Below are 22,801 nucleotides of genomic sequence, written 5' to 3'. Positions count from 1 at the left end.
GGTGTCTGCTGGCACTCTCGAGGCTTTCCATGCTCGGTGGGCACCGCAGGGACTGGGGTGTTTTATTGACCCCTTTAATCACATTTTAGCTTAATGTTTGTGTTTCCTTTAAACTTTGTCCTTAGTTTTACAGCTGACCTGACTTAGGGGGTGTGTTTATTTTATCCCTTACTTTGTTCATTTAGTTTAATTGTTTAACTCCAAAAGAGTTATATCTTCTTAACTTTCCTAACCCTGCTCCTACGTCATGGTGCTCCCCGGACATCCATAGCAGAGGTGGATGCAGCCTTGCTGACTGCGACACCCTGTCTGTGGTGACCTTGGCAGGCGTCCTCTGGAGGGCTGAGGCCTGAGGGCCCCGGGCTGCTTTCAGGGTCCTGCTGTGTGGCAGTGGCACCCCCCTCGGCCTGTGGAGCTGGATCTGTGAAGGTCACAGGAAGAGGGGAGTCAAATGGGCCGGTCAATCCCAGAGTCACCTGGGTGGATGGACCCGGAGTGTGCACCTGCTGATTCACCTCCCTACAGTGCTTGAGGGCCCCTGGCTGACTCCATGAGTGGAAGGGGTAGCTGGAGTGAGATCGAGCTGTCCAGCACCCCTCTCATGAGGCCAACTATGGCATCAGCAATGGAGTTAAGCCCGTGCAGGAGCGACATTCTGGACCAAGGTCTCCATGGTGGCTGCCATCCTACCAGTGTTGAGCTCAGTGTGTTGGCATGCTGGTGCTATCACCTCAGAGTAAAGGCAGATGGACTCTTCCATCATGCTTTGCAATCTGAGGAGTGCAGCGGACATCCCTTCCTAATGTTCCCGAGCTTGTCTTTGCAGCTCCAGCAACTGTGACTTGACCAAGTCCAGAGGCTCCTCATCTGACTCAGACTCAGCAAACTTCTGGCCTCCAGCAGTCCTCCGAGTGTTGGGGATCTGGGAAGTCCCTGTCACCACCTGCTGTGGATCAGACAGTGCGATGTGCTCACCAGATTGTGATCCCGAGGCTACCTTAAAGCTAGATCCCACCGAGGTGAGTGTCTCTGCGCTGGTGGAGGGTGTGGGTGAGAGCTATGATGGGACTTCACAGATGCCTCCAGATTCCTCTTCACAGATTTCTTTGGGGCTTGATTGGAGGCCCTGGGTCATGGACTCCGTTGGCTGTTTCCCAGATGTGCCTGCGGAAGCAAGGAGAGATAATTAGTGCCTGGCAGTGGCCTGTGAAAGAGGACACATCACTCACAGCATGGGTTGTCTGATGGATGTTGCACTGCTGGACCCTCACTTGGTAGAGCAGCGCCGACCACACCACCAGCACAGGACCAGTCCCGGTCATCACCGGCCAGCTGGATGGCTCTGTTTTCAAAGTCCGTGAGGACCTTGATTTCAGGTATTCCTCCACCAGCCTGCGACCTCTCCCTCTTGTTGTGTGCCAGTTTGTCCTGCATGGATAGAGATGGAGAGAGTGTATCAGGACTCCTGCCGGGCCAGATGATAAGTATCCCTGGCCTGTGTGGGTGGTGAGTGATCCCATGGACAGGATGAGGATAATGACGGTGAGTGTGAGAGAGTGAATGGCGACGTCCCTTGAACCAGCAGTGAGTGAGGGTCCTGAGGGTGTGTGATGGGTTTGTGAGTGTGTGAGTTGAGAGTGATGAGAAGAGCGAGTTACCCTGGGGAACGGAGGAGATTGTTCATCCTTATGTGGCACTGGGTGGCTGTTTTCCTCTGCAGAAGGCTCGCACTGACCACCGCTGCCATCGTCTCCCGAGCCAGGTTGGTGACGTTGTTACCCATCCTACGGCCAGAGCAGGGGTAGAGGCATCCAGCAGTCGCTCGAGGGACCCCTCGTTGAAGTGGGGGGTGCTGCAGTCCTTTTTTGCCTTTGCTGGCCATGTCTCCTGCGCTGTGGTGGTAAGTTGGTGGCGATGAGCACTTTGCTGCCGGCTGCCTTTTAGAGCTGGCGGCCGGCGTGATGTAACAGCAGGGTGATGGTGAGCGGGTGAATGAGAGTTCGCCTGTCATGGAAACAGCGCATTTCACAGCCGTTAATATATAATGAGACAGGCTGGGGAAGATAGGGCGTGAAACATTTCCGTGTGTTTGTTAGCTCCAGACTCGATTCTTCCAATGTTCTCCTCACTTCCTCCAAGTTCCCATTCTCCCGTTGGAAATACTGCTTTCTGTAAACTAAGCCTAGCCCAAACCCTAACTCTAGACCTAACCCTAACCTTAACCTGAACCCTAATCCTAACCCTAACTCTGTAAACTAACCCTAACCTTAATGCTAACTCTAGCCCTAACCCTAATCCTAACCCGAACCCTAACCCTAACGCTAACGCTGTAAACCAACCCTATCCTTAATGCTAACACTAGCCCCCACCCTAACCCTAACCCTAATCCTAATGCTTTCTGTAAACTAACCCAAACCCTAACCCTAACCCGAACCCTAACCCAAACCCTAATCCTAACCCAAACCCAAACCCTAACCCTAACTCTGTAAACCAACCCTATCCTTAATGCTAACGCTAGCCCTCACCCTAACCTTAACCCTAATCCTAATGCTTTCTGTAAACTAACCCAAACCCTAACCCGAACCCTAATCCGAACCCTAACCCTAACCCTAACCCTAACCCTAACCCTAACTCTGTAAACTAACCCTAACCCTAACTCTGTAAACTAATCCTAACCCTAACTCTGTAAACTAACCCTAACACTAATACTTTCTGTAAACTAACTCGCATCCTAAACGAAACCCTAACCCTAACTCCAACCCTTCCCCTGATGAGCTCCATTCCCTCTTCGCCCCTGTGCTCACTCACCTACACTGGCTCAAAGCCCAGCAATGCCTTGATTTTAAAGTTTTCATCCTAGTTTTCAAATACTCTCCATGGCTTTGGCCTCTGCTGATCTCTGTAATCTTCTCCAACCCCAACACCCTCCAAGACTGGCATGTGTGTCAGTATGGGGGTAGGGCCAGTCTGGGTTAGGGTCATTCTGGGGGTTAGAGTCAGTCTGGGGTTAGGGTCAGTCTGGGGTTAGGGTCAGTCCTGGGTTAGGGTCATTCTGGGGTTAGGGTCAGTCCAGGGTTAGGGTCAGTCTGGAGTTGGGCTCTGTCTTTGGTTAGGATCAGTTAGGGTCAGTGTGGGGTTAGGGTCAGTGTGGATTTAGGGACAGTGTGGGGTTAGGGTCAGTGTGGGGTTTTGGGTCAGTGTTGGGTTGGGGTCAGTGTGGGGTTTAGGGTCAGTGTGGGGTTAGGGTCAGTGTGGATTTAGGGTCAGTGTGGTGTTTTGGGTCAGTGTGGGGTTAGGGTCAGCGTGGGGTTAGGGTCAGTGTGGGGTTTAGGGTCAGTGTAGGGTTAGGATCAATGTGGAATTTTGGGTCAGTGTGGGGTTAGGGTCAGTGTGGGATTTTGGGTCAGTGTGGGGTTTAGGGTCAGTGTGGGGTTTATGGTCAGTATGGGGTTTAGGGTCAGTGTGGATTTACTGTCAGTGTGGGGTTAGGGTCAGTGTGGGGGTTAGGGTTAGGATCAGTGTGGGATTAGGGTCAGTGTGGGGTTTGGGTCAGTGTGAGGTTTAGGGTCAGTGTGGGGTTTGGGTCATTGTGGGGTTGGGGTTAGGGTCAGTGTGGGGTTAATGTCAGTGTGGGGTTTAGGGTCAGTGTGGGGTTAAGGTCAGTGTGAGGTTTGGGTTAGGGTCTGTGTGGGGTTAGGGTCAGTGTGGGGTTGGGGTTAGGGTCAGTGTGAGGTTAGGGTCAGTGTGGGGTTTAGGGTCAGTGTGGGGTTAGGGTCAGTGTGGGGTTAGGGTCAGTGTGGGGTTTAGGGTCAGTGTGGGTTTAGGGTCAGTCTGGGGTTAGGATCAGTGTGTGGTTTAGGGTCAGTGTGGGGGTTAGGGTCAGTGTGGGGTTTGGGTCAGTGTGGGTTTAGGGTCAGTGTGGGGTTTAGGGTCTGTGTGGGGTTGGGGTCAGTGCGAGGTTTAGGGTCAGTGTGGGGTTAGAGTCAGTGTGAGGTTAGGGTTAGGGTCAGTGTGGGGTTAGGGTCAGTGTGGGGTTTAGGGTCAGAGTGGGGTTGGGGTTAGGGTCAGTGTGGGATTAGGGTCAGTGTGGAGTTTTGGGTCAGTGTGAGATTTTGGGTCATTGTGGGGTTAGGGTCGTGTGGGGGTTGGGGTCAGTGTGGGGTTAGGGTCACTGTGGGGCTTAGGGTCAGTGTGGGGTTAGGGTCAGTCTGGGGTTAGGGTCAGTGTGGGGTTTAGGGTCAGTGTTGGGTTGGGGTTATGGTCAGTGTGGGATTCGGGTCAGTGTGGAGTTTAGGGTCACTGTGGGGTTAGAGTCAGTGTGGGGTTTAGGGTCAATGTGGGGTTTTGCTCAGTGTGGGTTTATGGTCAGTATGGGGTTTAGGGTCAGTGTGGGTTTAGGATCAGTGTGGGATTTTGGGTCAGTGTGGAGTTAGGGTCAGTATGGGGTTTAGGTTCAGTGTGGATTTAGGGTCAGTGTGGGGTTAGGGTCAGTGTGGGGTTTTGGGTCAGTGTGGGGTTTAGGGTCAGTGTGGGGTTTAGGGTCAGTGTGGGGTTAGGGTCAGTCTGGGGTTAGGGTCAGTCTGGGGTTAGGGTCAGTTAGGGGTTAGGATCAGTGTGGAGTTTAGGGTCAGTGTGGGGGTTAAGGTCAGTGTGTGGCTGGGTTAGTGTGGGGTTTGGGTCAGTGTGGGTTTAGGATCAGTGTGGGATTTTGGGTCAGTGTGGGGTTAGGGTCAGTATGGGGTTTAGGGTCAGTGTGGATTTAGGGTCAGTGTGGGTTTAGGGTCAGTGTGGGTTTAGGGTCAGTGTGGGGTTTTGGGTCAGTGTGAGATTTTGGGTCAGTGTGGGGTTAGGGTCGTGTGGGGGTTGGGGTCAGTGTGGGGTTAGGGTCAGTGTGTGGCTGGATAAGTGTGGGGTTAGGGTCAGTCTGGGGTTAGGGTCAGTGTGGAGTTTAGGGTCAGTGTGGGGGTTAGGGTCAGTGTGTGGCTGGGTTCGTGTGGGGTTTGGATCAGTGTGGGTTCAGGGTGTGTGTGGGGTTTAGGGTCAGTGTGGGGTTGGGGTCAGTGTGAGGTTTAGGGTCAGTGTGGGGTTAGTGTCAGTGTGGGGTTAGTGTCAGTGTGGGGTTGGGGTTAGGGTCAGTGTGGGGTTAAGGTCAGTGTGGGGTTGGGGTTAGGGTCAGTGTGGGGTTTAGGGTCAGTGTGGGGTTAGGGTCAATGTGGTGTTTAGGGTCAATGTGGGGTTAGGCTCCGTGTGGGGTTTAGTGTCAGTGTGGGGTTAGGGTTAGTGTGGTTGAAGTTAGGGTCAGTGTGGCATTAGGGTCAGTGTGGGTTTAGGGTCAGTGTGTGGGATTTAGGGTATGTCTGGAGTTTAGGTTCAGTGTGGGATTTTGGGGCAGTGTGGGTTAGGGTCAGTGTGGGTTTAGGGTCAGTGTGGGTTTAGGGTCAGTGTGGGGTTAGGGTCAGTGTGGAGTTTAGGGTCAGTGTGGAGTTTAGGGTCAGTGTGGAGTTTAGGGTCAGTGTGGGGTTAGGGTCAGTGTGGGGTTAGGGTCAGTGTGGGGTTTTGGTTCAGTGTGGGGTTGGGGTTAGGGTCAGTGTGGGGTTTAGGATCAGTGTGGGGTTAGGGTCACTGTGGGGTTGGGGTTAGGATCAGTGTGGGGTTAGGGTTAGGGTAAGTGTGGGGATGGGGTTAGGGTCCGTGTGGGGTTAGGGTCAATGTGGGTTAGGGTCAGTGTGGGGTTTTGGTCAGTGTGGGGTTTTGGGTCAGGGTGGGGTTAGGGTCAGGATGGGATTAGGGTCAGTGTGGGGTTAGGGTCAGTGTGGTGTTGGGATTAGGGTCAATGTGGGGTTGGGGTTAGGGTCAGTGTGGGGTTGGGGTTAGGGTCAGTGTGGGGTTAGGGTCAGGGTCAGTGTGGGGTTAGGGTCAGTGTGGGGTTGTGGTTAGGGTCAGTGTGGGGTTAGGGTCAGTGTGGGGTTGGGGTTAGGGTCAGTGTGGGGTTATGGTCAGTGTGGGGTTGGGGTTAGGGTCAGTGTGGGGTTTGGGTCAGTGTGGGGTTGGGGTTAGGGTCAGTGTGGGGTTGGGGTTAGTGTCAGTGTGGGTTTAGGGTCAGTGTGGGGTTTGGGTCAGTGTGGGGTTGGGTTTAGGGTCAGTGTGGGGTTTGGGTCAGTGTGGGGTTGGGGTTAGGGTCAGTGTGGGGTTGGGATTAGTGTCAGTGTGGGTTTAGTGTAAGTGTGGGTTTAGGGTCAGTCCGTGTTCTGATTCCTGGTGCAGGGAATGCAGTCCCCGGAGTGAACCTGAAACTCTCTCACTGCCTGAACAGAATCCATTGTGTAATGCCTGTGATACTCTGGCAGGTGCTGACAGCACAGAGAGTTTATAACTACTTTCACCTACTGTAGAGGAATAAGAGGCTTGCGTCAGTGTGGAGTGTTTGAGCTGGTAATGATTCACTGTGAGCTCTACATTAGCCCAAATGATTCGAGTGTTTCGGAATGTGTGTCAGACCTGAGTGGGTTTGGAAGTGGAGGTGGAAGGAATGTAGTGAGAGTGGTTTGTTAGTTTGTATTGACTGATGGGAAAATCTAAATCAAAGCAAGTTCACCTATTGACAAGTAAAAGGGAGATTTAATTAGTTACAGTCTGCCTCTGAGTGTGAGACATTGTGAATTAGCTAAACCTGACTCACGAAACGAATTGCCCTATTAAAATCTAAAGGAAACTTGTCAGCCTTAAAGTTGGGACCTTTAAACAACATGAAAAGTAGGGGATTTTGTCCTGGAACTGTGTGAATCCAGTCATTTTTCACTCTTTCGGTAAGGTGTGAAGATCAGAACCAGCTCAGTAAACCATCCTGAACATCGCAGATTCAGGCAGCTGCTAGAAACACACATGGTTCCCCCTCATGCCTTCAAACTAACCTGCTGCAGAATGAGTGACGGAACACACTGCTAAAGTCAGCATCAATTTCAGGTTGTTCCCCAATCAGAGCTGGGATGTCAAGGGGTAAATCAGGAGGCACTTTCTCACACAAAGGATAGCGCTGTTTGCTGAGCTACATTGGCCCCTGGTTTGGTAATGCTTCCATTTTAAAAATCTTATCCTTGTTTTAAAATCCCTCCGTAGCCTCGCACCCTCCCTATCTCTGTAACTTCCTCCAGACCCCACCCCACCCCCCAACCCATACCCCCTCCCCCCCCTACTCTGGCACCCTAAGATTTCTGCACTGTTCCAGTTCTGGCATCTTGTACGCACTCAGACTTAATTGTTCCACCATTGACTGCTGTGCCCTCAGCTTCCTGGGACCTTAGCTCTGGAATTCCTTCCCTAAACTTCCCCAATCTCTCTGTTCTTCCTTTAAAACACCCCTTAAAACCTAAACCCTGACTAAGCTTTGGGTCTTTATAAGGCTTGGTGACAAATTCAGTCCAGTGAAGAGCCTTTTGTCATTTTCCTACATGAAAGCTGCTATATAAATGCAAGTTGCTGTTGTAATCTGGAACTGTGTCCCTCAGCGTGTGAGAGTGAAGTGTTCACCTGACATTGACAGGTTTTGTCCAGTAAGGATATCAAGAGTAAATGGAGTTGAGAGATTAGCAATGATCTGATTGATCAATGGAACAGACATAAAGGGCTGATTAAGATAGAATGTATAGTACAGAAATGGGCCATTCGGCCCAACTGGTCCATGCTGGCATTATGCTTCACACAAGGATCCTCTAACCTCTCTTCAACTGATCCTATCAATATTTCCTTCTATTCCTTCCTCCTTGTGTGCTTATTCGCTCCACCTTAAATGTACCTATTAACTTTATCAGTTCCTATTTTAACAGCAAATTGTGTTTCAGTTCATTCTCCCTTTCATTCCTCTCCTCGCTGCACCCCATTGGGATACCTTAGCTCATTGGGCAATCATTGTCCAGTAAACGGCTCAAGTCCTCATTCCTCCCTCATAAGCCTGATCTGAAAATTTAACCTCCTACATTGGGACAGTCATTACAGAGCGGCACTGCGGCAAGTGCCTTTGGAAGCTGAACCCAAGCCAGAGTCAGCACCTTCAGGAACTGTCCCCCAGTGTGAAGCCACAATCTCAATTACCTTCTGTAATATATTTTTTGTGGCTATCTCATAGTAAATTTGTTCTCAAGCTAACAGGATGTCATTTTTCTCTCTAAGTTTAAGTAATTTAAAAATCAATATAATAAGCCCAAAGCATGTACTCAACCAGAATTACGGTTTCCATTGGAATTGCTGGAATCACTGGAGTCACTGGAGTCACTGGAATCACTGGAATCACTGGAGTCACTGGAATCACTGGAGTCACTGGAATCATCTGAGTCACTAGAGTCACTGGAATCATCGGAGTCACTAGAGTCACCGGAATCACTGGAGTCACTGGAATCACCTGAGTCACTGGAATCACCTGAGTCACTGGAATCACCTGAGTCACTTGAATCACTGGAATCACCTGAGTCACTGGAATTATCAGAGTCACTGGAATCAGAATCACTTGAATCGCTGGAGTCATCGCCTTCACTGCTATCACTAGAGTCACTGGAGTCATTGCTGTCACTGGAGTCACTGCTATCTTTGGAGTCACTGCTGTCGTTGGAGTCACTGCTATCACTGGAGTCACTGCTGTCACTGGAGTCACTGGAGTCACTGCTGTCACTGGAGTCACCGCTATCACTAGAATCACTGCTATCACTGGAGTCACTGCTGTCACTGGAGTCACTGCTATCACTGGAGTCACTGCTGTCACTGGAGTCACTGCTGTCACTGGAGTCACTGCTGTCACTTGAGTCACCACTATCACTGGAGTCACTGCTGTCACTGGAGTCACTGCTGTCACTGGAGTTACTTGAGTCACTGCTATCACTGGAGTCACTGCTGTCACTTGAGTCACTGCTGTCACTGGAATCACTAGAATCGCTGGAGTCACTGGAATCGCTGGAGTCGCTGGAGTCACTGGAATCGCTGGAATCGCTGGAGTCGCTGGAGTCACTGGAATCACTGGAATCGCTGGAGTCACTGGAATCGGCAACTCCAGCACCTGCAGAACAACATTGAGCAAATTTTAAATTTGGCTTCTGGAATTGATTGATTTGAATACATTTTGAAGTGGCGATTAGTGTAAAATGTGTGTAAGCTACGTGAGTGGCTGGAAACTGGGGTACAGGGGTGTATGGAAACTGGGGTACAGGGGTGCATGGAAACTGGTGTAGAGGGGTGTATGGAAACTGGGGTAGAGAGGTGGATGGACACTGGGGTAGAGAGGTGGATGGACACTGGGGTACAGGGGTGTATGGAAACTGGGGTACAAGGGTGTATGGAAACTTAAAAAGTCAGCCCAGCAGCAGAGTAAGGGATAAACAAGGAGAAGATCAGTTTTCATTTCACTCACCTGACTCTCAGAGAGATTTGCCTCCCATTTCCTCAATATTTACAGCACAGGAATCTACATAGCAGCACTGCACTCAGCAGCAGATAGCTCAAAACTTTTCACACTCCGTCCTTCAAGTCCTTCTGGAGGAGATTGGAGTCTGAATTCCCTGACTTCTGGATGTCCATGGCAGCAAGCTGAAGAAAGGTGACACACGCTCTGACTGCCACCATATTCTCCGACAGTGACTCCTGGTTCTGGACTTCCCCACCATCGGGAACATCCTTTCTGCATCTCCCCTGTCTAGTCCTGTTAGAATTTTATAGGTTTCTATGAGATCCCCCCCATCCCTCATTCTTCTGAACTCCAGCAAATATAATCCTAATCGACTCAATCTCTCCTCATATGTCAGTCCCGCTACCCCAGGAATCAGTTGGGTAAACCTTCGCTGCACTCCCTCTATAGCAAGTACATCCTTCCTCAGAAAAGGAGACCAAAACTGCATACAATATTCCAGGTGTGGTCTCACCAAGGCCCTGTACAATTGCAGCAAGACATCCCTGTTCCTGTACTCAAATCCTCTGGCTATGAAGGCCAACATACCATTTGCCTTCTTTACCGCCTGCTGAACCTGCATGCTTACCTTCAGTGACTGGTGTACAAGGACACCCAGGTCTCGATGCATATTCCCCTCTCTCAATATAAAGCCATTCAGATAATAATCTGCCTTCCTATTTTTGCTACCAAAATGGATAACCTCACATTTATCCACATTATATTGCATCTGCCATGCATTTGCCCACTCACTCAGCTTGTCCAAATCACACTGAAGCATCTCTGCATCCTCCTCACAGCTCATCCTCCCACTCAGCTTTGTGTCATCCGCAAATTTGGAGATATTACATTTAGTTCCCTAATCTAAATCATATATATTGTGAATAACTGGGGTCCCAGCACCGATCCCTGCAGTACCCCATTAATCACTGTCAGCCAACCAGCCAATCACCTCTTGCGATTCTGGCCTTTGAGTTGCACCTTACAGAAGCACTTGGATGGGTGAGTGAGGTACGTGTGTAGCTCACCCCTAGGAACCCATTTTCTGAAGGAAGAGTAGGTTATGTTCACCTTGGGCTTCATTATATCCAAATTTATATGCACTGATTTAGTATTGTAGAATCATTCACAGCAGAGGGAGGCCATTCAGCCCATTGTGCCTGTGCCAGCTCTCTGGAAGAGCAATCCAATTCATCCCATATCTCTGTGCTTTCTCTAAAGCTATGTATGGTTTTCATGTATTTATCCAATTCCCTTCTGGAAGTTATTATTGAATCTGCTTCCACCGCCCCTTCAGGCAGCACCTTCCATTGTCACAAAAGAAACAATTACTTCTCATCTCCATTCCCGATCCTTTCCCAATTATCTTAAAATGGTGCTTGTTATTGCTGGAGTTCTGTGTCTCACAAGAGAGGATGCTGAGTCCTGCCAAACACACATCAGAGCTGGTGGGGATTGGATTAAGGAATGTTGTGTTATTTGAAAAGGAAAAGAAGGAGATTAGATGATGGCATCAAAGGTAGATTATTATACAGAGTGAAGATTTCTATGATGAGATTTGTTCTGATGACCCTTTATAAAGGTGACTGAGGGGTCATCTGGCTGCAGCCTTCCCTGATGGTCTGCTTCTGTAAATCCAACTCCAACAGAGCCAAACTTCATGCCCACCCTCCCCCCTCCCCATTCCTGGAGATTTCTCCATGTCAAAACCACAAGCTCTTTTCTGAACATTTCCCTGAATTTGGTGGGAATTAAGAGCAATGAGAATCTTCCCATCTTGTTTTTTCTCTGAGTCTTTCAACCTGTACTTTAGTTAATGTCTTATCCTCTGATTCAACTTCCAATAACTTGGAGCTTTCATAGATCAGGCCTCTCCCCCTTCTCCATGTCACCAACCTCCATTGCTCAACTACTTACATTGGATTATTGGCCAGGTGACATCTCCATTTGTAACAACAAAAACTCCTGCAAATGCTTTGAGAATTGACCTCTAACAGAGTTCTGGCTTCCTCAGGATTATTGCTTTTCTGCTTCAATCAGTATCGTTCTGGCCTAGGTTCTGAAAGCTACAGTAAAGGAAACAAAAAAACACATACCTCCATTCCCGTCTCCATTCCCATTGCCATTCCCGTTGTCTTGCCCAATTTCATTCTCATGACCATTCAAGTATCCATTGGCATCTCCATTGCTGAGGCCATTCCAATGTCCATTCTCATCTCCATTCCCGTTGCCATTCCAATGTCCATTTCCGTCTCCATTCCCATTGCCATTCCAATGTCCATTTCCGTCTCCATTCCCATTGCCATTCCAATGTCCATTCTTGTCTCCATTCCAATTGCCATTCCAATGTCCATTCTCGTCTCCATTCCCATTGCCATTCCAATGTCCATTCTCGTCTCCATTCCCATTGCCATTCCAATGTCCTTTCTCGTCGCCATTCCCATTGCCATTCCAATGTCCATTCTCGTCTCCATTCCCATTGCCATTCCAATGTCCATTTCCGTCTCCATTCCCATTGCCATTCCAATGTCCATTCTTGTCTCCATTCCCATTGCCATTCCAATGTCCATTCTTGTCTCCATTCCCATTGCCATTCCAATGTCCATTCTCGTCTCCATTCCCATTGCCATTCCAATGTCCTTTCTCGTCTCCATTCCCATTGCCATTCCAATGTCCATTCTCGTCTCCATTCCCATTGCCATTCCAATGTCCATTCTCGTCTCCATTCCCATTGCCATTCCAATGTCCATTCTCGTTGCCGTTATCATAGCCATTTCCGTGTCCATTCCCATCACTGTTCCCATATCCGTTCCAGTCTCCATTCCCAGCTCCAATGTTGTTCCCATTCCAAGCTCCATTCCCATTCCCATTGGGTTCTGAAACAGATGGATTTTGAAATTGAAATTGAAGGTTATTTAAAACAGCCAGCACAGTATTTTGTGATTTCATTGCACATGTTTGGTATACATTGCCCTGCCATCACCCTTAAGCTAGGAGCTGATTGGTCTCTTAAAACTCAACACCATATTGGGCAGGGCACTGCTTACACAATCAATGTGGAGTCATATCTCAGCAATGCTAACATCCACTAACTGATTCCAAATAAACTTTGAGAAAAGTAATTGTGTGCACTCACCATTGCTGTCACTATCATCACTGTCGCTGCTGTCGTCAGTGTTCCCATTGCCATTCCCATTGGCATCTCCATTGCCGTAACCATTGTTGTGCGTGTAGTCATGTCCATTATCATGCCCATTACCATGCCCATTGTCATAACCATTGCCGTAACCATTGTCATATCCGTTGCTGTAGCCATTGTTGTAACCATTACCATGCCAATTACCATACCCATTGTACCCATTGCTGTATCTCTTGCCATACTCGTCACTGTCATCGCTGTCACCACCATTTCTATTCCACTCATTACTGTCACTATTGGCACTCCTTCGAGCCACAGCATGTCCAATATCTGAAACCAAAGAGAGGTACAAGTTAGAGCAGTGAGAGCCTAACATGCCAATGTACAAGTAGCATTCTGCAACCTTGTCCCTCACTAGAATCAGAGAATGGTTAGAATACTAACATTACAATGTTACAAACTGAGCATTATCTCAACCAATCAATGAGCAGCATGATCTGCAACTTGTTTTTGATTGGTACCAGCTATTGATTGTCTGGAGTGTTCGAATCCTGCTCCCTATAATTTCGGGATTTCAATATGCCTGTACACAGACTTCTATGTTTTGTTTTACCTTTGTTTTAATTTAAGATACCTCACACTATCCAATCCACTTTCTGGCTTCAGATCCCTCCAACTGAGGCGCTTTGCATGAAACCCATTGAATGGCTGAAGGCCTGAGAAAGATTCTGGCCAATCCAAGCCACCGTGAGCAAGGGACCGAGACCTGGGCTGACCTGGGCAGGGTGAGCTTTCTGGGACTTAGACATTTGTCCGAATGGACTGTCCAAGAATGTCCTGGGGACAATGAGTGAGGCCTCTTACATGTGGGAAAGACATTTATATATGGCTTTTCCTTAAAAGCAGTAAAACACGTTTCTTCACATCTGTCGGGAACTGTATTGCATTTACAAGTTGCACAAGATATTTTGTACACAATTATACACTAATCACAGGAAGTTAACATGCAGGTACAGTAAGCAATTAAGAAATCAAATGATATGTTAGTCTTTTTGCAATGGATTGGTGTATATGAGTGAAAAAGATATGCTGCAATTGTACTGGGCTTTGGTGAGACCATAGCTGGAGTACTGCATACAGTTTTGGCCTCCCCTTGAAGGAGACTTAGAGGGGATGCAACAAAGATTCACTAGATTGATTGCTGGGATGAGAGAGCTATCCTGTGAGGAAAGATTGCTCAGAATATTCCCTGGACTTTAGAAGAATGAAAGGTGGTCTCACTGAAATATACAAAATTCTTAGATGGCCTGATAGGTTAGCTACTCAAAGGAGTTACCCTTGGCTATTGAGTCTAGAACCAAGAGTAGTTTTGAGATAGGAAATTAGCCTTTTAGAACCATGAGAAGGAATTTCTTCACTCAGAGGTTTGTTAATCATTGGAATTCTCCACCCTAGAGGGCTTTGAATATTCAGTTGTTGAGAATATTAGATGGGTTTTTGGATTCTAGAGGAATTAAGGAAAATGGGAGTCAGGCAGGAAAGTGAAGTTGAGGTAGGAGATCAGCCATGATCTTATTGAATGGTGGAGTAGGTTTGTGGGGCTGAGTGGCCCACTCCTCTTATTTCGTAAGTTCTTAAGCGTCTTCCCGCACATGTCTTTTGTAGACTGTGTTAGGGGACGGGCTTTTTCTAGAATAGGACAAGCGCAGCAGTGAGGAGGGAACTAATATTTATTTGTCAGTTATCGTGGTTGAATTATGAGGACAGGTTGGGTTTTGAAATCTTTCAGCTTAGAAGGTTGAGAGATGACCTGATCGAGGTAGTGAAAATGATTAAATGATTCAGTAGAGCCAATAGGGAGAAGCCAGTTCCTCTTGTAAAGAAATTAAAAACCAGGGGGCATAAAACTAAAGTTAGAGTCAGACCATTTAGGAGTGAAATCAGAAAGTAGTTCACACACAAAGGTTAGTGGAAATCCAGAACACTCTCCCCAATAAAACTGTGGACACTGGAGAGGATGAGTGGAGCTTCCAAGACTGAAATTGATAGGTTTTTGTTAGTTTGAGGTATCGAAGGATATGGAGCTAAAAGGGTGTGGGGGGTGTAAATGGAGTTGACATACAGATAAATTATGGTCTAATTGAAAATTGGAACAGGCTTGAGGGGCCAAATGGCCTCTTCCTGTTTCTATGTTAACTGCTATTAGAGGTCTTCATTCACTCAGGTACTGCAAGGCAATTTGACAAATTGGATTCAGAATTGGCTGAGTGGCAGGAAGTAGAGGATAATGGTCGAGGGATGTTTTTGTGACTGGATGCCCATGTCCAATTGGGTTCCACAGGGATCGGTGTTGGGTCCCTTGATGTTTGTGGTATATATAAACGATTTAGACTTGAATGCAGGAGGATTGATCAGTAAGTTTGCGGATGACACGAAAATTGGTGGGGTGGTAAATAGTGAGGAGGCTAGCCTTAGATTAGAGGAGGATATAGACGGGCTGTTCAGATGGGCTGATCAGTTGCAAATGGAATTTAATCCGGATAAGTGTGAGGTGATGCAATTGGGCAGGACAAACAAGGTACGGGAATACACAATGAATGGTAGGACCCTGGAACGTACCCTGGAAGGAACTTTTCCCCTTGGCAGAGGGATCAATAACCAGGGGACATAGATTTAAGGTAAGGGGCAGGAGGCTCAGATGGGATGTGAGGAAGAATTCTTTCACCCAGAGGGTGGTGGGAATCAGAGGATCAGAGGGACCTTGGTGTGCATGTCCACCAGTCCCTTAAGGTAGCGGGACAGGAAGATAAGGTGGTTAAGAAGGCATATGGGATACTTGCCTTTATTAGCTGAGGCATAGAATATAAGAGCAGGGAGGTTATGCTAGAACTGTATAAAATGCCGGTTAGGCCACAGCTCGAGTATTGTGTGCAGTTCTGGAATCCGCATTATAAGAAGGATGTGATTGCAATAGAGAGAGGGCAGAGGAGATTCTCCAGGATGTTGCCTGGACTGGAGAGTTTTAGTTATGAGGAGAGATTGGATAGACTGGGGTTATTTTCCCTGGAGCAGAAGAGATTGAGGGGGTCATGGTTGAGGTGTACAAAATTATGAGGGGCATAGATAGTGGTAGACAGGAAGGAACTTTTCACCTTGGTGAAGGGATCAATAACCAGGGGGCATAGATTTAAGGTAAGGGGCAGGAGGTTTAGAGGGGATGTGAGGAAGAATTTTTTCCCCAGAGGGTGGTGGGAATCTGGAACTCTCTGCCTGAAAGGGTGTTAGAGGCAGAAATCTTCATAACATTTAAGAAATATGCACTTGTGATGCCATGGCATACAAGACTATGGGCTTAGTACTGGAAAATGGGATTAGAATAGTTAGGTACTTGTTTGACCGGCGCAGACTCGATGGGCCAAAGGGTCCTTTTCTGTGCTGTAGACCTCTATGACTCTATGACTCTACGCACAACCTGCCACCCTGAATGTGGGGAAGTCAAAGTTGTATAAAATGGACAATCCCAAGAGTGGACTGGAATTGTAAAGAGCTTAGAATTGGACCAACTAAGGTCCTTTTGGAAAATACAACCTAGTTCAGTTCAGACCTCTCTATGCATGTCCTTTAAAACATGGTAACAAGCAGAAACCTCGGTAATAACCAGCTAAACTTGATCTGGTCATAGGCTCAGATCAAATATATCCCCCCGTGGGGGGGCAGAGTTTTTAGCTCGGTGTGCGGGCATGCGCCTGACCCACTCGAGTGTAAAATGGCGCGTGATGATGTTGGACGAGGTCCCGACGTCTCCTCACGCTTGCGCGATATTTCAGTCGGCGGGTGTCCGTGAAAGTTGGAAGCGCACCCGCCGACCATTATGAGGGCAATTAAGCCCTTAAAGTTCCAACTGACTCAGATTTTTTGTGGTCCGTCCAACCTCATAGTCGGTGGACGGGCGAACTTTGCCTTTTTGACGAAACCTCATCCAAGGGCAGGATGAGGTTTCCATTAATAATTTAAAAAAATAAAAACATTTGGGCAGAATTTTCATCATCTGTATTTTCAGGTGACTGATTCTAATGCATGAACATTTTTTCTGCACTTTAAAATCTTTTATTGATTGCTTTTAAATTCCTCAGCTCCAAGAGGCAGCTCCCTGCCTTCAGGGGGCTTTCATTCCGTGCTCCCCCCTGCGCCGGCGCTGATTCCAGCGCCCACCCTCCTCCCGCCCCCCACCCCGGCAGCGCTGAGCCTTTCCCACTGGATGGCCGTTAATGGGCCAGCCTGTGTGAAATCGCGGTTGGGGGCCAATTGCGGGTGGAGGTCCATTCCCTGGCCCGCCGATCGCGTGGACCCCCCCAAACTAAAAACCCTGCCCCAGGAGTTCGTGGGGGGTAGGGGTAGCTGAGGGGTTCGCTGGTCCAGAACAGCAACAAGATCAACAAAGATCAAGTCCAACATTTCTCATCTTTTTGAATTCTGGATGTTTCTTTTTAGAGGCAGAAAAAGCCACATTTCTGACCCTTTCCCTCTGTCAGTTTCCAACCTTTTCCCTCTGTCAGTTTCTGACCCTCTCCCCATGTCAGTTTCTTACCCTCTCCCCATGTCAGTTTCTGACCCTCTCCCTCTGTCAGTTTCTGACCCTCTCCCTCTGTCAGTTTCTGACCCTCTCCCTCTGTCAGTTTCTGACCCTCTCCCTCTTGTCAGTTTCTGACCATCTCCCCATGTCAGTTTCTGATCCTCTCCTTCTTGTCAGTTTCTGACCCTCTCCCTCTTGTCAGTTTCTGACCCTCTCCCCATGTCAGTTTCTGACCCTCTCCCTCTGTCAGTTTCTGACCCTCTCCCCATGTCAGTTTCTGACCCTCTCCCTCTGTCAGTTTCTGACCCTCTCCCTCTGTCAGTTTCTGACCCTCTCCCCATGTCAGTTTCTGACCCTTTCCCTGTGTCAATTTCCGAACCTTTTCCCTGTGTCGGTTTCCGACCCTTTCCCTGTGTCTCTGGATCAGGTTCATGGAACTTCCATTTTTTAAAAAAAAATTGAAGCATCTTGATCGCGTCCTGTGAAGCTTAAAAACTGAGACACTCAAGCAGGGTGTGTATCCATTTGTGTGTGTTTGTTTATGCGTGTTTGTGTGTGGGTGTATGTCTGTATTTGTGTGTGTCTTTGTCTGTATTTGTGTGTGCTTGTGTACATTTGTGTGGTTAAAACCTCAGTAAGACCACAGTTGGAGTTTTGTGGCAGTTTTTGACTCCACACTATTTGAAGGATGTTGTGTCAACAGCGAAAGTGGGATATGCTCAGAAAGGTGCTGACCAGTTTGAGAAAATGCAAAATGGAAAAAAAGGCTTCAAAAGGCTGGGCTGTTGTGAGGGTGACGTGACAGAGATGTTTAAAATTCGGAAGAGACGAGACAGAATAAACAAAAGCAAATTGTTTCCCCCTGATTGAATGGCTTTGAATTGAGCATTGAAGCAAATGGAGGAAAGGAGAAACCTCTTTTCACAGGGGGTTGTGAAACTGTAGGATGTGTGACAGGAAATAATGATTGAAGCACATTTCATATTAGAGAAGCAGTTGAGGGAAAGAGGAATAAGGAGACAGAGTGAGAAGGTGAGATCAGCGGACTGGTTGTGTGGAGGGTAAACACCAATATGGACTAGATGGGCCATATTGCAGATTCTGTGTGTTGTTGCCCCCAGAACTCGCTGTTAATCAGGGTCTCGGGGAGCTCCTGAAGGCTTCGATGAGATTGTTAAACCCGGATCAGGCCAAGGACTGTGGAAATCGATTGTCACCATCAGACTGATCATAGATGCAGGGTACATGTGGCAGCTGTTGCTCAGTTAGTTTAAAACTTTTCTCATAAATCAGTTTGTTAAAGAGAAGAGAAAGACCTGCATATCTATAGTGTCTTTGACAACCTGAGGACAGTATTCCTGAAGTGTAGTCACTGTTGCAATGTAGGAAACACTGCAGACAATTTGTGCACAGCAAGATCCCACAAACAGCAATGTGATAATGACCAAATACTCCCTCAGTACTGACCCTCCGACAGTGTAGCACTCCTTCAGCACTGACCCTCTCACAGTGCAGCACTCCCTCAATATTGACCCTCCGACAGTGCAGCACTCCATCAGTACTGACCCTCTGACAGTGCAGCACTCCCTCAGTACTGACACTCCGACACTGCAGCACTCCCTCAGTACTGACCCTCTGACAGTGCAGCACTCCCTCAGTACTGACCCTCTGACAGTGCAGCACTCCCTCAGTACTGACCCTCTGACAGTGCAGCACTCCCTCAGTACTGACCCTCTGACAGTGCAGCACTCCCTCAGTACTGACCCTCCAACAGTTCAGCACTCACTCAGTACTGACCATCTGACAGTGCAGCACTAACTTAGTACTGACCCTCTGACAGTGCAGCACTCCCTCAGTACTGACCCTCTGACAGTGCAGCACTCCCTTAGTACTGACCCTCCGTCAGTGCAGCACTCACTCAGTACTGACCGTCTGACTGTGCAGCACTCCCACAGTGCTGACCCTCCGACAGTGCAGCGCTCCCTCAGTGCTGATCCTCCGACAGTGCAGCGCTCCCTCCGGAGGGCCATCCTGGATTATGTGTTCTCATCTCTGGAATGGGACTTGAGGCCCTGAACCTTCTGACTGAGAAGGTAGAGAGCTACTGACTGAACAACAGCTGAGTGTTGGACTCTTGCAACTGAAGAGTCAGGCACTGGGGACCAGTTCTTAGCTGGGCTGTTTGAAGGGGCAAGTTTACTGTGTTCACCTGGGGGAAAGGAGAGCAGATTGCAGACCCCAAGTGGGTCAGATTTCTCTTGGTTGAATCCAGAATCCGAAAACAACACCAGCCGCAAGATAACTACAGCTTACCTCTTAAAACAGCAACAACAACAACTTGCATTTATGTAGCACCTTTAACGCACCAAATATCTCAACCACAGGAATGAATCAGATAAAACTCAGTACAAAGTCAAAGAAACAGACGTTAGGAAGTGTCAGCAAAAACCTGGTCAAAGCGCTGGGTTTTACAGAGCGTCTTAAAGGAGCAGAGAGACGTGAAGGGTTTTAGTGAGAGAGTTCCAGAGCTTAGGGCCCAGGTAGCTGAAGGAACGGCTGCCATTGGTGTGTGAAGGGAGTGGGGGAGGTCAGAGTTGGAGGAAGGTTGAGTTGTTGGAGGTTTGTTGGTTGCGAGGAGGTTACAAAGATAGGGAGGAGCGAGAAACATTTGTGGTGAGTTTCCAACATCTCAATGTGACAAAGGGGAATTGAAGAGAAAGTTTCACAACTTGGTCACAGCTCACTAAAAATATAAAACGTTCAAAGCTCTTTACTGGTTAAGCAAAGACTCGCTCATTATATCAATTATTCGATGCCTGAAGGCTCAATTCTTAAGTGCATTTTGCAATATTTTATTAAGTCACACAGAGCAAGGGGGTGAACACCTTCTATCCTCCTTCACCTGATCTCCACTCATTCCCTCTCTCCTGATCTCTATCCAACAACCTGCTGGAAAACCTGACAGGGCTAAGTTTGGGTAAGGGTAAGATTGGCTGTGATGCTTTCTACAGTTAATTTTTTTTTATTGATTCATGGGATGTAGGCATTGCTGGTTAAGCCAGCATTTATTGTCCATCCCTAAGTGCCCTCTGAGTCAACCACACATTGCTGTGGGTCTGGAGCCACATGTAGGCCAGACCAGGTAAGGACAGCAGATTTCATTAGTGAACCAGATGTCTTTTTACGGCAATAGTTTGGTGATCAGATTTTTTTAATTGAATTCACTATCTGTCCTGGTGGGATTTGAACCCAAGTCCGCAGAGCATTACCCTGGGTCTCTGGGTTACTAGTCCAGTGACAATATCACTATGTCATTGCCTCCCTGGAGTTGAACCTGTTAAAGCTCACTGTCTGCACTCTGACACATAGACAGCCTCTGGGCGAGAATCCACATCTCAGTTAGAGTCAGTGCCTTCAGAATAGAACAAAGCTGGGGGAATATTTTTAACTTTTGTGAAGAGTAGTGAGCTGAGGTGATAGTGTGAGTCTGGGGTTGTAAGGACAAGGGAAACAAGTTGGGCTCACAGAGTGAGACCTGAGGGATCTTTCTCAGACATAGAGGGGTAAATTTTACTGTTGGTGGTGGGGGGGGGGGGGGTGGGGGGTGCCGTGGTAGGAGTGGGGGTGATGCTTATTGCACAACCCTTTTTAAAGTCCGTGAGCTGCTGACTGACTTTTCTTCCTTCTGGGTGGGAGCGAGAGCGGGACCAGGTAGCAAAAGGCAGTCAGCAGCTGGCCAATTTTAAACAGGGCTGCCCTGTAGCGATAATATATCAGGCACGGCCTTCCACCCTCAGGGACAGGAAGTCCCACCCTCGAGAGTTACTGACCAGCTTGACTGGGCAGCAGCTGAGTTCAACCAGGGAGTTCCCAGAAGATGATCACGGGTGCCGAGCTTTATGGTGAGTCTGGGGTTTTTTGGTCGGGGAGGGATCAGGGACTTGATTGTGGGGATGTGTTTGGGGGTGTGGCCAGGCCCAAGATGTCTGCAGGGAGGAGGCATAAAGGGGGTGGTGCTATCTTGGGGGGGGTGGCCCCAATGGGCACAGGCGACACCCCCAAAGGCGGTACCCCTCTTCCTTCCTCCCTTTTACCCTGAGTTGGGAATGTAACGGGCTGACCACTTCCCCTGCCCACCGTATTATGACGGCGGAGGCAGAAATTGGCTCTTAACTGGCCATTAATTGGCAACTTAAGGGCATCAAAAGGCCTAAGGTTGGGCAGGTGGGTGGGTGGGCTGATGCCTTACCCGCCCACTGTGTTATGGGGCACAGCTCGGTGGGTGGGTGGGAAGACAGCAGGTAGCCACCTGTCCTATCTTACAAGCCCCCTGCCTACAAATACCCTAGTGGGAGGTGTAAAATTCCACCCAGAGTACCTCAGGCAGTGACAACAGAAAGTGAATGGGTTTATTGACAATCATTAACCCAACTCAGCTCTCACTGCATATAACTCTCGCTCACTGCATTTGCCAGTATCCATTTGCAACCATTCAATCATTTTATGAATGGTTTTGAGTTTTCTAAGGTACAATGTGAATTTTTCCCATCCTCAGGTAAATCTCAATGGTCTCATTCTCTCCCAGCACCAAAGGAAAATCCGGCCATGCAGCCATTGGAATAGCTAATGGATTTAACGATTGAAAATCTAACCGCGACTGTTTCTGATATTTGGAGCGTTATCCTCAACTCCTTCCCCTGCTATTGGGATTCATGCCTGCATTAATATGTAACAATCTCATGAAAACGCGGCCAATGTCCCACAGTTAACAACGCAGACAGCCAGGCCACAGCTCTTAAAGGACCAATTTCTCGCCCCTTTCTCACTGATTTTGTTAATGCACCATTGCAAACTGCACAGCTGGATTTTGCACCAAAACAAAAGCGATGGTCCATCAAGCCGCCCAACAATATCCAATCGCGCCACGTCCAGACAGGAGCTCGCTCCTCAATGAGCACTGCGACAATCACTCAGTTATGGCCGATGGGCTCCTGGACTGGAAGAGAATTCAATTTGAAATAAGGGTACTCACGTCTGCAGTGGCACACAGCCAAGAGCCCCAGCAGGGCGAGGAAAAGTAGGACCTTCATGGTTCTCTACTTCTTTTCTCTGTCTCTGGCCTTGGTCACTCAGAGTTGGGCAGTACTGCAGGTTCTGAGGGCCAGGGCAGAGTTCCCTCCATTTATACTCTCCCCGGTTAAAGATACGCGTAGACACTGGGCAGGTCATGTGCTGCCTGTGGCCCAGTTTATCCGGCAGCCGGAAGGACTGTGGTTCGCCACAGCAACAGGAATTCCAAAAAAACCCCAAACTCCAGCTGGTAATTACGGCCTCTCGAGATGCTGCCTGACCACCAGCACTCAAGGAGAAAGTGGTGACGAGGAAACTAAAGAGGAAAGTGGACCAGCAGAATAATTGTGTTGTTTTTGGAGTTTGTGACAGTTTCCACGGTTTAAATTTCAGACACCTCACCTCATTCATTCTAAACAGCACCAAACACTTTCATATTTTGTCAAACCCCTGAACCCCAGGGGCTGGGTTCACACATAGGTTTCATTTACCTGATCTTAACTACCCAGCCTCTGTGTAGCACAGCGATTCCCGTTCATAGTCCAGCCTGATATTCCCAGTACTGTGGTGAGGGGAGGGCTGGCGCAGGGTG

At 48.3% G+C, this 22,801-nt stretch overlaps 1 protein-coding gene across 1 annotated transcript in view; it reads right to left on the bottom strand.

Annotated features, from left to right (window-relative positions):
- The window catches only part of LOC121271768 (dentin sialophosphoprotein-like), a 28,055-nt gene extending 5,770 nt beyond the window's left edge, over positions 1–22,285 (bottom strand). Inside the window, exons 1-4 of the mRNA XM_041178021.1 lie at positions 22,172–22,285; positions 12,564–12,896; positions 11,524–12,303; positions 8,216–9,043 (exon numbers count right to left, since the gene is read on the bottom strand). Coding sequence (XP_041033955.1) covers positions 8,216–9,043; positions 11,524–12,303; positions 12,564–12,896; positions 22,172–22,229 — 1,999 coding nt within the window. The 5' untranslated portion in view covers positions 22,230–22,285. The remainder of the gene's footprint in view (positions 1–8,215; positions 9,044–11,523; positions 12,304–12,563; positions 12,897–22,171) is intronic.
- Positions 22,286–22,801: the final 516 nt, after the last annotated feature.

This window comes from Carcharodon carcharias, chromosome 31 (genome assembly GCF_017639515.1).
Source record: "Carcharodon carcharias isolate sCarCar2 chromosome 31, sCarCar2.pri, whole genome shotgun sequence".
Lineage (NCBI taxonomy): Eukaryota > Metazoa > Chordata > Chondrichthyes > Lamniformes > Lamnidae > Carcharodon > Carcharodon carcharias.
Note: the sequence above shows the minus strand (reverse complement) of the source record. Positions and strands in the feature narration are given on the sequence as shown.